This window comes from Pygocentrus nattereri, chromosome 4 (genome assembly GCF_015220715.1).
Source record: "Pygocentrus nattereri isolate fPygNat1 chromosome 4, fPygNat1.pri, whole genome shotgun sequence".
NCBI classification, from domain to species: domain Eukaryota; kingdom Metazoa; phylum Chordata; class Actinopteri; order Characiformes; family Serrasalmidae; genus Pygocentrus; species Pygocentrus nattereri.
Genome location: NC_051214.1, coordinates 10,513,300 through 10,527,985, shown reverse-complemented (window position 1 = coordinate 10,527,985; position 14,686 = coordinate 10,513,300). Strand labels below are relative to the sequence as shown.

The 14,686-nt window shown below is 39.9% G+C and overlaps 1 protein-coding gene across 1 annotated transcript in view; it reads right to left on the bottom strand.

The window, feature by feature from the left end:
• Positions 1-14,686, bottom strand: part of gabrr1 (gamma-aminobutyric acid type A receptor subunit rho1) — a 53,761-nt gene continuing 39,075 nt past the window's right edge. The window contains exons 6-10 of the mRNA XM_017697716.2: positions 13,628-13,710; positions 10,690-10,830; positions 8,620-8,772; positions 6,768-6,964; positions 1-4,504 (exon numbers count right to left, since the gene is read on the bottom strand). Of these exons, the coding sequence (XP_017553205.1) occupies positions 4,202-4,504; positions 6,768-6,964; positions 8,620-8,772; positions 10,690-10,830; positions 13,628-13,710 (877 nt within the window). The 3' untranslated portion in view covers positions 1-4,201. The remainder of the gene's footprint in view (positions 4,505-6,767; positions 6,965-8,619; positions 8,773-10,689; positions 10,831-13,627; positions 13,711-14,686) is intronic.

Below are 14,686 nucleotides of genomic sequence, written 5' to 3'. Positions count from 1 at the left end.
TTGAACTTTCTAATCATTTCCTTTAATAGGGACTAATGTAGTAGTCAGTGGACATTCTTGATGTATTTAGAGATGACCCATGCATGGAAGGGTGATAGCGAAGACTTTTTAGAATATGAAATTTTCTTAAAACAGCATCTTCATTACTCAAAATGAACAAAAATATCACAATATACATTACAGTGTATTCACAGATATAAACAAGTACATATTTGGTGCAGCATTTTAAGTTATTACTTTGCCAATAAACTGAATTCAAAACCAGCACAATAAAAGCATTCTTCACAAAATAGATGCTCACTTAATAGATGACCAGGGAGTGAAACAATTAGGGATGCATCGATATTTTTTCGGACTTAGTATGAGTACATATTTTTTAGTACCCACTGATAATGAATCTGATACCATACTAAGTAACACATTTAGAGCTGAGCAGTTATTAGTGTAATGTACAATGTCCCTTTCCAATGTACCTGAATACAATGAAGTGCATTAGCTACATTAGTTACGTTGAATTGAGTAGCATTCCAGAGAACAGAGGGTTTTGTTCCATATCAAAAATGTTCTACCTCTATACAGCTGTAAATAAATGATGTTTCATAGTTTTGATCCCCACTCATCAGTCTCTTTCAACAAGTCTTGGTTGCCTTGGAAAGGATTCAGTCTCTGAATCACATCCAAGGCTGATGCATCTCACATTTTGAGTTTTATGTCTTCTTGCAGTCTTTTGATTGAGCGGTAGTTGAATGTCGTCTAAAGCCAGGCTTACACTGTGTGATTTTAACAATTGTGTTTGACTCACACTGTACATTTGAATAGACCATCAAGTACAGACAAAGCCTGCAATTTACATGCTCACACTGTCTGCTTCAGTCAAAAACAACATGCTGTGCACCTGAGGACCAAGCAAAAACACGGAGCGTTTACATGCACTCTATCACACCATCATAATCAGATTTCTGCAGTTAACTGATTATTCAAATGGTCATGACAGCATACTCTAATTTCTTTGATCGGAGTAAGGTCTAGAATTATTAAGAAATCTGATGAAGAGACTTGGATTTTAGCTCAGTAATCAGATTTCTCAGTGCATGTAAACCCCTAATCTCATTTCTTTCGGATTTCTCTGTCTGTGCATGTGTTAAAACAGACACTTGTACCCGAAAATAAGAATGTAGCATTGCCACAAGACAAACACTTTTGAAGAAATGCTGAAACCAACCGCAAATTTTCTTTATCATCTAGATGACGTATGTTCAGATTTTCAGGCAAAGTGGTGCAAAGTTTTATTTTTTTTTTTGTTAAAGGCTGCATCATGAAGTTTGAGTTTTATATGATGCTTTATATTACTCTTCTGTGAGTTTATTGGCTGATTATGATTATTGTGAGACTCATGTAGACCCCCATTTTCTGCACTTAATCAAGTGTGTGTAAAGGTGATGATCTGATCACTGACAAAATCTGATTTTCTGCAGTTATTGGATCATTAAGTGCAGGTAAATGCACTCACTGAGAAACTGCTACAGCAGCTTTGTCATCTTGTGCCTCACATAGACTTTAGTACCACAGATGCCGTCTTTTTGTCTCTGTCTTGTTACTTGTCTTGTCTCTGCCTTGCTTTGTCTCTGTGCTTCCACTTGTACTGGGGAAGTGGCTGTGACTGTGTTTGTGTATTCAAAATCAGTGCATCCCTAAATATGCTATATAAACCACAATTTTTTAGAAATAAAGGTGATAGCATTGATGACGCTTCCCTTTCTTTTTAAAGTGTCTTTAAATGACATCAAATGCTGCACATTACAAGTGCTGAGTTTGTCTCTTCATGGTGTGGCTGGGGAGATTCAGATTGGTCTACATCATGAGAAAAATAAGCAAAACTTAGCCTAGGCTACGTCGCTATAACTTACTTTCAGGACCGCAAGACCAGTTGAGACGACGGACTCACACTACAACTGTTCCCATGCATCCACTGAAGTTTTTGCACAATGCACATTTCTATTTACACTACATAGAATGTATCACAGAAATGTCATCTGGCACACCTGGAGGTAGGCCTGGGCAATAAAACAATAATAATCAAACATCTTTCACGATAATGTCCATTTGAGGTATTTTCAGTAAAATGATGATGCCATTCAGTCAAAGCAGCTTGAAATTTGAACAATAGGGAAAAGTCTAGCCATTCACTCATAACAGCACAAGCCAGCGTGACAGTTAGGAGTGTTAGCTAGCTAGTTATTCGATGTTGAAATGTAGAAAGGCCTCACTTTATGTTCCCTTTAAATTTAAATGAACTTAGGTACCGTTTTCCTGTATATCATTTGCATATATTTATCAGAAACTTTCTTTATGTTCCCAATTATTCATATCCAATTCCTCATACTAGCTAGGCCTAGCTAGACTTTCAAGCTGGGAGGCTGAAGGCCACCACATGCTTTCTCTGCGATGTCACAGGATAGCTGAACATGTTTAGAGGAGAATGCTAACTGCCAATTCTGATGGGGAGAGGGAGGGCAACTGAGGCCAAATAGGCTACGTTCACATAACCAGGTTGAAGTGGCAAAAATCTGATATTTTTTGCCCTCATGTGACACAGATCTGATCTTTTTAAATACGACGTGCGACACACACCTACGTGGGCCTAGATCAGATACATATCCGTGGCCATATGACCTTAATCTGAACACTCAGATTGGAATTTATGTGCTTTTTTCCCACTGCGCCATCATTTAGCGCTTCCATGAAGTTAAAGCCAGTAAACAGTTGAAAAGCAGCACATCGCACCCTATTTCGCCTTCGTCTCGCTCTAATAATGAACAGTGAGAGTTGTTCAGAGATAATTATCTTCGCAGATCTTCTCATTAGTTTGCTGTTCGTGACGCCTGTGATTCATTCACGTAATGTTACTGGATGTGTGCATGTGAGTCATTTTAGGATGCCAGTTTGTTTACATTAATAACAGGTTTAAGTTGCTTACCTAAATAGTGTGAACTATCATGTGTTAAAGGGATCAGATCTGGAAAAAAATCAGATTTGAGCGATGGAGTTTGTATTGTGAACATAGCCTTACACTTTGTTGGACCTTTTTAAGGCTTTGTTCACACAGCAGGTAAAAGTGGCCAAAATCCAATCTTTTCCTTAATATGTGACACAGATGTGTTGTGTGTGTGTGTCAGTGTAAACAGCAAAAAAAACATAGAATCTGACATCTTCAATTCCGATTTGAGACGCTTTCATATGTGGTGCTGAAATCCAAACCAAAGAAGTGACTGCACCCTTTTTATGGTGAGCTCGAACACGTTCTGGGCGATTAGCCGAACTGTCAGCCATCAGAACTTCATGATCGCTCCTGTGATACTTGCAAAGATGAAACTGAAACCTTAATTCGTGGACCTGCGTTCGTTGGCAGTCATGGTTGTTTACCTCTGGATGAGCGCGTCATGTCAAGCACTGTTCATTTGCGCATTGAATTTACAAATATAGGTCACATTTAAAAGATACTGTGAACAGCCAAACAAAAAAATCGGATTTGGTGAGAAAATTTGGCCATTTTTACCTGCTGTGTGAATGTAGCCTAAGTCATGTTAAAAGTCTTGCTGTATATCAAAAGTCTCAGTAAAAGTGCAATATCTTTAAAATGTAGACTGTTATAAAATACTATTTTGACCTATATTTGATCATTAGAAAACGGATATAGTCATTATCAATAATGATGTGGAAAACAAGTGAATCTTTTTAAATCCATATCGCCCAGCCCTACCTGGAGGTATCCTGGAAAAACAAAAATACTGATAAACAACTGCTTCTATGCAAACTACAATATCTATGCATTGCAAATGTCTAAAAAGTCATTTTCTGTTGTGTCAATCTATTGTAGTTTTGAAGACAGTCTAAAGCTAAAAGAACATAACATCCCTCTCATGCACAAGTTAGTAGAGGAGAAGAACAATAAAGACAAACGTCTATTTTCTTTGTTTTTCTTGCAACCTGATAGCTTAAAACTGTGAATAAGGTCTCTGGGCCTGTGTAATGTTGCGAGAGTCCGGCTTCCTTGCTTGACTTCTGCTAGGACTTCTGTCCTTAGACAGAATGGAGAGAACATTCTAGCATTCCATGAGGCAGTCTCCCTTAATGACCATTAAATGGCCCGAAAGCCTTCAGGACATCTCCATCGCACCACTAGTTACGCCAGTAACAGTTGTTATGAGTAGATAGACCAGTATATGATGTTGAAGAGTGTGTATGCTCCGGGGAAGATCACCCGCGAGTATTTGTCTATGGCGTGGGTATCGATCCACATGCTGCTGTTGTAGGAGCGTGTGTTTCCTCCCTGGCCGTGAGCACCCTGCTCTTTGTCCAGGGCCAGCTGCACTAGGATGCGTTCGCGCTTGTCTCCGTTCATCTCCGGCATGCCATAGTGACCTGTGGTCATGGCGTCCATCTCGCTGTAGCTGCTACTCATCATGATCTGGCCCGAGTGAGATATCCCGCACGTGCATGGCAGCTGGACACAAAGGTGAAAGAACGGTCAGGGCTTTGTGTAATGCTTATTGACATATTGGTGCCACTAAGGCCAATGTGCCAGTGGGAAGTGACATGCGTGTGCACAGGTTTAATAGAGAAGGCTTAAAGAATAGTTTGAGAAAAACATTGTTTTATATGCATTTTATAGAAAACTATATTATAATCTACATTATACAGTGCAAGAAGCAAGTCAACTTGGGATAATAAGGTTCCTAGTTAGCTAGACAGGTAGATAGTAGGTCTTGGAATCTCTGCAGCCCCAAAAATATATTGTCATAATACTTGAGCCATGATGCAATTCTGTTGCAAGTCTTATGATACAGATGCATACATCTGGTTAGGCAGGTCAACTGTCATTTGGAATTGTCAGCTGATAATGGATCTAGAGCATAATACACTACTTTGACTCTTCAGACCTTGTGCTAACATTCATCAACCATGTGTTCCTCTAAGCAGGTGGCTGAGGATCTGAAAATGAAGCTAGTAGATGCCTATAAAGCAGAGGAAGCTTATAAAAAGACATCAAAGTGCCTCCAGCTCACAATTTCCACTGTTGAAAATATCATTTAGAAATGGCAGTTAAAGGAAAGTGTAGAAGTTGTCAAGGCAAGATCTGGAAGTACTCTCAGATATAACTGCTTATATCCTGGCCAGAAAGGCAAAGCAAAACCCCCACATGACGCAAATGAGCTGCAGGAAGGTTTCCTGAAAACAAGAATAGATTGCCTCCTAGGTAACTACAAAAATGCAAGCTGTGATATCTAGGGGGTGATGAAGCACTAAGTAAAATTTCTGTTACTCTATTTTATTTTCTTTCTTTTGAAATTAATCGAATATAATATACTTGTGCATTAACATTTACAGAAAATGTTATTTTTAACAGATTGCTGCAGACACTGTATTTACTTCCTTTCATTTAAAAAACTGACGTCATTTTGCCACGAGTGCCCAGATTTTGCTTACAATAATCACTGTAAAATGACATATTGTTTGATATATTGTTTGCTTTATTACTTTTGACTGCAAACTACAGCTCCAAACAAAAACTTTCTCTTTTATCTCAAAGTTTACATTCACTATAGTATTTTTTACTGAAGCAAAACAGAAGAGTGAAGTAGATAACATTTATCTGGCTCTCTCCTTTCATGTTTAACAAAGGCATTGACCCAGAGCAACTGACTCTGGTAGCCAACTGCAATGTTAGATGTCTAGCCTAAGGACTCCTGTCTCAGTGATGGTTTGCAAGCTCTGTTCTCCCATAAGTAGGGCAAGCGTGTAATCAACAATCTACCTCCAACAGACGAAAGCTTGATCTCACCAGAAAGAAAAATCTCATGGATTAAGGCAGATATTCACTTGGGAAACATTATTATTGATATAGCGCTGCTGGAGGAAAACCTTATATCTCTGTATCTCCAACAGCATATCATTATGACCACCTCCTTGTTTCTATTCTCTCTGTCCATTTTAGCAGCTCCACTTTAGTGGAGCTCCAATTAGTAGTACCTGCTCTGTGAGGGTCCATGGGGGTCCTGACCACTGAAGAACAGGGTAAATGGGGGCTAACAAAGTATGCAGAGAAACATATGGACTACAGTGTGTAATTGTAGAACTACAAAGTGCAGCTATGCAGTAAGTGGAGCTGATAAAATGGACAATGAGCATAGAAACAAGGACATAATGTTATGCCCTATCGGTGTCTATATTAATATGTTACCATAGAGAAGAAATAAGCTGATTCTTTCTGGTGAAATCAAGGTTTCTTCTGTCTGAGGTATAACAGGGGAAAACGGCATAAAAGTGATTTCTAACCAAACTATTACTTTAAGGCTGATATTTTAAGACATGGTGGATTATCAACCTCTACATTAACCTCCAAGTTCTTTCTAGGAATTTATGTAAATCCATGAGCATTTGACCATTTTATTGCATGGACAATACTTCAGGTACCAAAGGTTCAAATATCAATACCACTGCAATATAGCCTTTAAATCTTTTGAAAAACATCAAGGCCAATTTCAGACATAATAACTGTCTGCTGTGACAACATTACTTTGTCTCTCTCTTTATCCGCTGAGTTGTAATGGCTCACATCTTGTGTTCAAATCACTTAAAAACGTTTTGAAAGTTTGGAATGGAGACTTTAACAGTGATTTCAAATGATAAACTTTTCAGATTACTTCAGTACCAGTAGGAAACATTCAGACAATAACAGAGGGTAGTTATAGCTGTAAGATGCTTACCTTCTCTCTCAGCTTCCTCTCCTTGCGCTCCTGCAGAGTGGACAGGTAGTTAACGGCTGCATACTCTATGACAGAGAGGAAGACGAAGACGAAACTGACCCACAGGTAGATGTCGACGGCTTTGATGTAGGACACTCTGGGCATGGAGGCGTTCACCCCCGTGATGATGGTGGACATGGTGAGCACCGTGGTGATACCTGAGGACACAAAAATAAAGCACAAAATTTCAACAGATGCTAACAGCTGGGACAGTTTAACATAACAAAAATACGTTGCATAAGCATTTCAAGTGAAGAAAAATTTAAGATATACAGTGCAGTCCATAAGTAATTGGACGAAGGAAATTTAAGTATAGAGTTTAAAATGAGGCAGAATGTTATTCTTAATGTTTACTATACTGAGTGAACCAAATGGGAATGGTAGCCCTTTTTATATATACTTGTCCAAATTCAGGGGACTTTTACAAGCAGCTGCTCAGTTCTTTCTTCCACACCTGTGTATTAATATTTGCTCATGCACAAAAGAGCTTACTTTGTTAAGAAGGCTTTGTGCTTAGGAAGGACAACCTAGCAAATATATAACAAATATGACTGAAAAATACTTTAAATTGTGCAAAAAAAACAGAATAAAAACATCCAGAATGTTGCTCTAGGGGAAACCACAAAGAAAAATATACCCAAACAAAGCCTGCAGAGTTCTGGAGGAAGTCTTATTGACAGCTTAGATGTAACAGAGTGATAGAAAGAACTGTTCAAGATCGAAATGTAAGTCACCTCATCTGTGAAACATAGTGGTGGTAGTGTCACTGCTTGTATGGCTTCCAATGAAACTGGATCACTTTGTCTTTAATCTGAGGTAAACTGAAGCACTGGAGGCTCTCAGATCCAACCAAATGCCTCAAAACAGTTGAATGGGACTTGGGCTTGCAGCAGGACAATGACCCTTCATTTATTAACTAATTCATATTTTCATCTGCAGATCAGAGGGACAGTGAAGGTGGAGCAGTTTGGAGATAAAGCCAGAGAGGCCAGGTTGAGATGGTTTGGACATGTGTTGAGGAGGAATAGTGGATATATTGGTCAAAGAATGTTGGAGATGGAGCTGCTGGGCAGAAGGAGAAGAGGTAGACCTCAGAGAAGGTTTATGGATGTAGTGAAGGTGGACATGGAGATGGTTGGTGTGAAAGTAGAGGAGGCAGTGGATAGGGAAAGATGGAGGCAGATGATCCGCTGTGGCGACCCCTAAAGGGAGCAGCCGAAAGAAGAAGAAGATCTGGTGCTGAAATAGTGAAATGGTGCTGGTATGTTGAAGCAGGCAATACAATGATATTTTCAGTATCATGATACATTTTGTTATTGTGATAATACACTTTTGTGAGCATATCGTAAATATATCTCAAGAGCACTGACCAACTGCGTGTTCCATTAAAAACAGAGCATAATTTGTCCTGATTAATCAATCCATGTAGTGTGTCCAGAGTTTTTGATGGCATTTTTTAAACATGGCACTACTTGTGCATTATGTAGGTGTGTTAAATTATTATGATAAGTATTGTGAAAATGTTGTGATGATGTGATATTTTTGCCATCATCCAGCCCAAGGAATATATATATATAAAAAGGACTGTGATTCCTTAATGGCTAGACACACATACCCTCAAATGAAAGTTGACATTTTGCTCTTTAATCTCAAAGCAGCTCTTTCATTGCAAATCCAGGATTTCAGTTGTGTTGTATATCGATGGTGGTATATCAGATCACCTTCATCATCTTGTGAATGGTGCGTAATCCATTTGCTCTTGGCAAACTGACATCCAAGCCATTTTTGATCTTATAAAAGTGAGAATCTTTACCCAGAGGCACCCTGGCAGGGACAGCTCGGCGGTCAATCCAGAAGGACACCCAGGACAGCATGACCATCAAAGTAGCAGGAAAGTAGGTCTGCAGCAGGAAGAAGAAGATGTGACGCCGCAGGGTGAAGTTGATGTACAGTCGGTTGTACCAACCTGGAGGGTCAAACCGAAGAGCAAAGTGTTATTGTAATATATTTTTTACATTATAAAATGTATAGTGTACTGGATGTCAGTGGATGCTCTTTAGAGCACTGAATAGAGCAAATCACATAATAAGCATTTTAAAGCAGTTGACAGCTTTGTATGCCGTTATTTTGGGGTTTGAAAAGGGAAACACGTCAAATCGCAATGATTTGGAAGTTCTGCTACTGAAGGCAACACTAGTGTTCGCTCAGTCCCACAATCCTCCAAGCACTCTTAGCTCAACACACATATACATTACTTTATAGAGCTTATAAAGTCATTAAATGGACCTCAGAAGTGAGGCCAAGTGGATGAGAGGTTTGTTAAAGCCGCTATCGGAACAGGCCGTAGGGAAGAATTCCGGAGAAGAGCAGAAAATATCTGTTTGGGGTTTATTGCCACACTGGCCCTAATTTCGTAGACTGGAAGTCGATTAATAGCTATTTTTCACGTTTCAAACTTTCTTGTAGCCAATTAAATGGATTAAATGGATTTTTTTCTTCATAACATGGGACCATCCATTTCATTTCATTTTATACCACCTATTTCTTATTGGTTTTAACAATCCCTTGTCCACTTGACCTCATCATTTCCCCTCAGAGGAATCCCAGATGCAATTGCAAGGTCCATTTCATTACTTTATGAGCGCAAGTGAAATGTGGTAAATGAGTCCTTGGAGGGGAAATGGACCGAGCATACACCAGCATCAACTTCAGCAGCAGAGCTTGCCCATAAATTATTGCGACTTGACGCAATACCCTTTTCAAAACAGAATAATGGTGGACAAACCTCTTCATAAGCCCTAATAGTGAACTGCTTTAAAGTGCTTATCACTTCAGAACTATATTATACTATAATAGAAAAAGTGCCCAGCTGTGATTTCTAAATTGCATACAACGTCTGGGTTCTGGCTGAGCTTTCATGCTGATATTTGCTTTCTACTTTAGTAACCTTACGAAACTGTTTGTTTCCAAAACAAACAAAAAAAAAAATAGAAAATTAAGCTGCCTAAGAGACAACTACAACGGTCAAAGCTGCTCCAAGACGAAAGGGGCTACTTTGAAGTGTTATTTCATTGTTTTGATATTTTCATTATTATTATAATTTGCGAAAAACAGTAAATACAAGGAAGAAACATCAATGAGCCACATGTCCACACCTTCAATTGGTACTGTACATATTACATGACCTATAAAGAGATTGATATGGGTTGATTAAACTGAGTTACAGTATGTGGCCACTGGAGGGAGCACTGGGCCACTAATCCACTGCCTTGGTCATTAAAGCCTTAAAAGTTAAAGTTAAAACCTGACCCAGCAAAGATTAATCCCGTCAATACTGAACTTGTTGCAGGTTAATCTGGTTAATGCTGAATTTACCTTGGCATGCTTTCAAACTCTACCTAGCGGTCAAGTATCACTTCTTATTATAAATTCAGCCCACCACACAAATGCTTCGAGATGGGGGGTAACTACTAGGTGCACAATAGTTTTCCCTGTTCAACTGTAAATCTGCTCCAAGTTCTATTGCAGCGCTTGTTGCAGAGCAGGGAAGAAAGAGACTCATTCACCAATATCTTTGTAAGCTTGTTCTTAAATATGTTCTTGAGAAAGGTCCTAAGAAAAGTCTACATCAGATTCATGACGTTTTTAACCACAGAGTTGTTCACACCTTTGTGCTTAAGTGTGTGTAGATTCTTATTCAAGAACAAATCCCAAAGAAGAAAACACTGGGGAATGTCAGAAAACTGCGTATAAGGGTTTTAAGAAGAAATTTCCTCTTAAGAACAGTTGGTGAATGAGGCCCAATGTTCTCAATTCATTCGCTTTACAGACATGACCAATAGTCTGTTCCTGCTGTCTAATAACTCAGTCAAAACACTAGTACCTGTGCTACTGTAGAAGGCCAGCTTTGTAGTGGTGTGGAACTCCTGAATGAGAAACTGAGAGAGCGAGATCCTGTCATCCGTCTTCAGCGAGTCGTTCCCCTTCTTCCAGTACAGCATCAGGTCATCGTCAGTGTAGGCATCTGCAAAAAGAGCGAGGAACCATCAAGATCATCTCACTGCAGAACACTTTATACCTCCATGTTTTATGACCAGATAAGAACAGATAACGTCGCCCTGCCCTGTTCCGCACTAGGGTAGAACGTAAGGTTTAGTGTTCCTCGCTGCGGAAAAGGGGGCGGGGCCAGGGCAGAAGAGCTCAGGACTCGCTTCTTGCACTCGTGCCTCTTGTTGTCGGTACCGTTGTCCTCCCCCTCCAGCCGTCACTCACATCCCTCAGCGGAGCTCGGGCTTTACATTCCGTTCAGGTCCCCAACCCCCCTCGCAGCTCTCTCCCTGCCGTCCTCTCTGCGGTTCGTTACTGCTCGATGTTCGGGGCCCACCTTTTGGCAGGCTCTCGCTACCATCATCGGGACCTGGGGCGGATCGCGCCACAATAACTAAACTGGAGATCTAGCTATAATGAAGACACGGGCTCTGTTTCAATACTTTTTTAGCATGACCACGCCCACTTTGACTTTACTTGGATGTGCGTCATACCTACGTTACACAAACGGCCACTCGTGGCAGAAGGAAAGAAGGGGACAGTGAAGAGCAGATTACTGGCCCTCGGGCTATTAGCCTCAGTAAACTAATCTGTTAGCCATGGAAACTTTTCACTGTAAACCCTTTTTTCAAGAACGTAACGTAAACATAATTTATGAGTAAATGCTTTGAAAGGTCTACAAGTCTGCATGCTAACTAGCACTAGCAGAGGAAAGTGATAAAGTATCAAGCAGTCATGTGTACCAGACGGAGTCGTTTGCAACCTAAACCGCAGCAATTAGAATGTTTGGATTCTATAATAATACACATTTTAAAGTTTACTTATAAACAGCCTTGTGTGCCATCATTTTGAGGTTTAAAAAGAGAAATGCATCTGGTTGCGATGATGTGGACGTTCTGCTGCTGAAGTCGACGCTGGAGTCAGTCCATCGTTCCTTATCAGGACTCATCTAACACATTTCATAAAGTAATTAAACGGACCTTAGGATGGCATCAGAGATTCCTCAGAGGGGAAATGATGAGGCCAAGTGGACGAGAGCTTGTTAAAACCTGAACTGAAATGTGTGGCAGAAATAAACAATGACCTATCCACTATCCACATTTGCCTCAAGAAAGTTTTAAATGTAAAAAACAGTTATTAACCTGACGCCATGTGGACAGTTGATAAAACCGGCATTGAAATAGGTTGTATAAAAAAAATATGGTGGAGAGCTGACTAAAATATGCCATACTCGCTTTACCACATCAAGTTTTCATGTTTAAAATTTTTTTCTGTGGACAAATGTGGACACTGGATAGTGGATAGGTCATCATTTTTTCTGTAACACCAGAAGACATACCACCTATTTCAGTATTGGTTTTAACAAGCCCTTATCCAGAAGGCCTCATCATTTTCCCTCGGAGGAGTCCCTGACGCAATCCTAAGGTCCATTCTATTGCTTTATTAGCTCAAGTGAAGTGTGGTAGATGAGTCCTTAGAGGAGTGAGGAACCGAGTGAGGAACATCAGTGTGGACTTCAGTAGCAGAGCTTGCCCACAGATCATTGCAATCCGATAGAGTAATGACTGATGCAATCATGGCAGACAATGCTCTTTATAAGCCCAACACTAAACTACTTCAAAATGCTTAACATTTCAAAACTGTAAGCCCAGCATTTGATTTGCTGGGTCTTGAGTTACAAACTACTACATTTCCTACACTAGGGACACCATGGCGTCCTCCATTTCCAGGATTTGTCCTCTTTTTGGGACCTAAACAAGTGTCCAGCTGAGATTTCTCAAGTGCATAAAGCATCTGGGTTTTGGCTTTTAAATTGACATTTGCTTTCTACAGTCTGCCCCGTGCTACCCTCATGAAACTACTGTCCTCTTTTTTGAAAACCAAAATATGGTCACTCTACTTAGACGTGACTGCGGATACACCAACACTTTACTAGCTGGCTAGTTAGCATATTCAAGGTTACACACTAAGACACACTAGGAATGACAAAAAAAAGGTCACTACATTGTGGCTCTACATCAAGTTTATAGCCAGACAAGGCAAATATTCATATATTTTATGTGTTATGTTTAAGCTTTCCAAAAAAGAATGTTTTGCATAGCCAGACGTGCAGGGCTAGCCGATTAGCTCATTGTCGTCCCTCCACCAATTCTGTCATGAGCAGCCACTTGTGTTAAACAGGTGTGGTGCACATCAGTGATCAGTTGAAGTGGGCACGGATAGTTTAAAAAAAGTTTTGAAAGTTACCATTTAAAAGACTTAACGTACAATGCATTAGGCATGTCTGCCTTATAGGTAATGAAAAAGGCCAGTGGAGGCTTGAGGTGTCACGATTGGCCCCTCCCAGTCCTGTCCATGTGCTCCTTTGTTTTGGTTTAAGTCCTGCCCCCTGTTTGGTTACTCCGCCCCTGACTGTGTTCACCTGTCCCTCATTGATCCGTTTATTTAAGCCCTTTGTTTGCCCCTTGTGTTTGTCGGTCTTTGTTTGATGTCTCGGTCTCTGTTTGCTGTTTATTCCGGTTTATGTCATGTCTGTCCCCCAATCTGTCCGTGTTGGCTATAAGAACCTGGACTGTCTCAATTATGACCCTAGATTTGCCCTTAATAAAAGTCGCTTACCTCCGCACATGTGTCCGCCTTATCGCTCCGCGTTACATGAGGGATATTGGATGATATTTGTGATTAGACTATTTGATTGACTGAATGGTTGGTTGATTTGAGTAATTGACTGAAGAAATATCTACTGGTTAAAAACAGAGTAATGTGGTACTCACAGCTCTCAATTTCCAGTGAACATGTTTGGGTGTCAAGAGGAAAATGGCTCAGGTCCATGTTACACATGGCTGTTACAGTGACCCTGGAAAAAAAAACACATAGACAACAACATTAGGAGTGTCGTTTTTCTTCTTGTGTCCTCAGCTTTTAACCTCTCTGGAGAAAGATTCTCAGTTTTAACCTGGGGAATTTTGGGAGTGTTCTGGAGTTCTGGAACCATAGAACTTCACTCATGGTTTCTCTGAGCAGTGTTAGTTACAGTTGGTCATAGCTTTTTGTCCACCATATATAGATGTTGAGTCAGTTTTAGTGCACCATTATGCTTGCAACATACAGCAGTCCAGCCCCTAATCAAAAAGCCAAATCTCGACCCAAGAGTTCCCAATAATTTTAGACTCACTGTGAAGATTGTTCAGCTCTCTTTTTATTTTGCAGTGACATTCTGGACAAATTTGAGCAAGGTTTCAGGGTGCACTATAGTCCTCTATAAAGTGTCGACTGATTTATCACTGACATTATATTAATTTTAAAAACTGGCTGACATCCAGGTAGTGTATGTAAGTGGTTTGCCTTCTATCTAAAGATCTATCTAAAGGTTTTCAGTTAGGACTGTGAATTTATCTTCCTATATGGCATCTATCACATGTGGTGTACTGCATGGTTCTATTCTAGGTTCTATTTTTTCTCTATATGTATTCCCCTTAGGCACCTTTCAAAAATATAACATTCCTAAAAAAATGTCCAACCTAGATTTATTGGAGAATTCCGGTACATAGGAGTGTTGACATACATGTTACTATCTGTATATTTTTTACAGAGAATGCAACACAAAGAAGGGACGTACTCCCTTCACCTCAGCATAACAATAAAAGGAAGGAATACAGAAAAATGACAAAGCGAGGAAGATGGCAAATCCCAACTGGGGTCTTCCATCACTTCTACCTCATTAACTTTGTACACACTCAAGACATCAGACAAAGGCAAGGCAAATTTTAACAGAAATCATATTCATTCAGGGTACTTGTTAGGTCTGTGAGTCATAACCCAAGTGTGAGTGC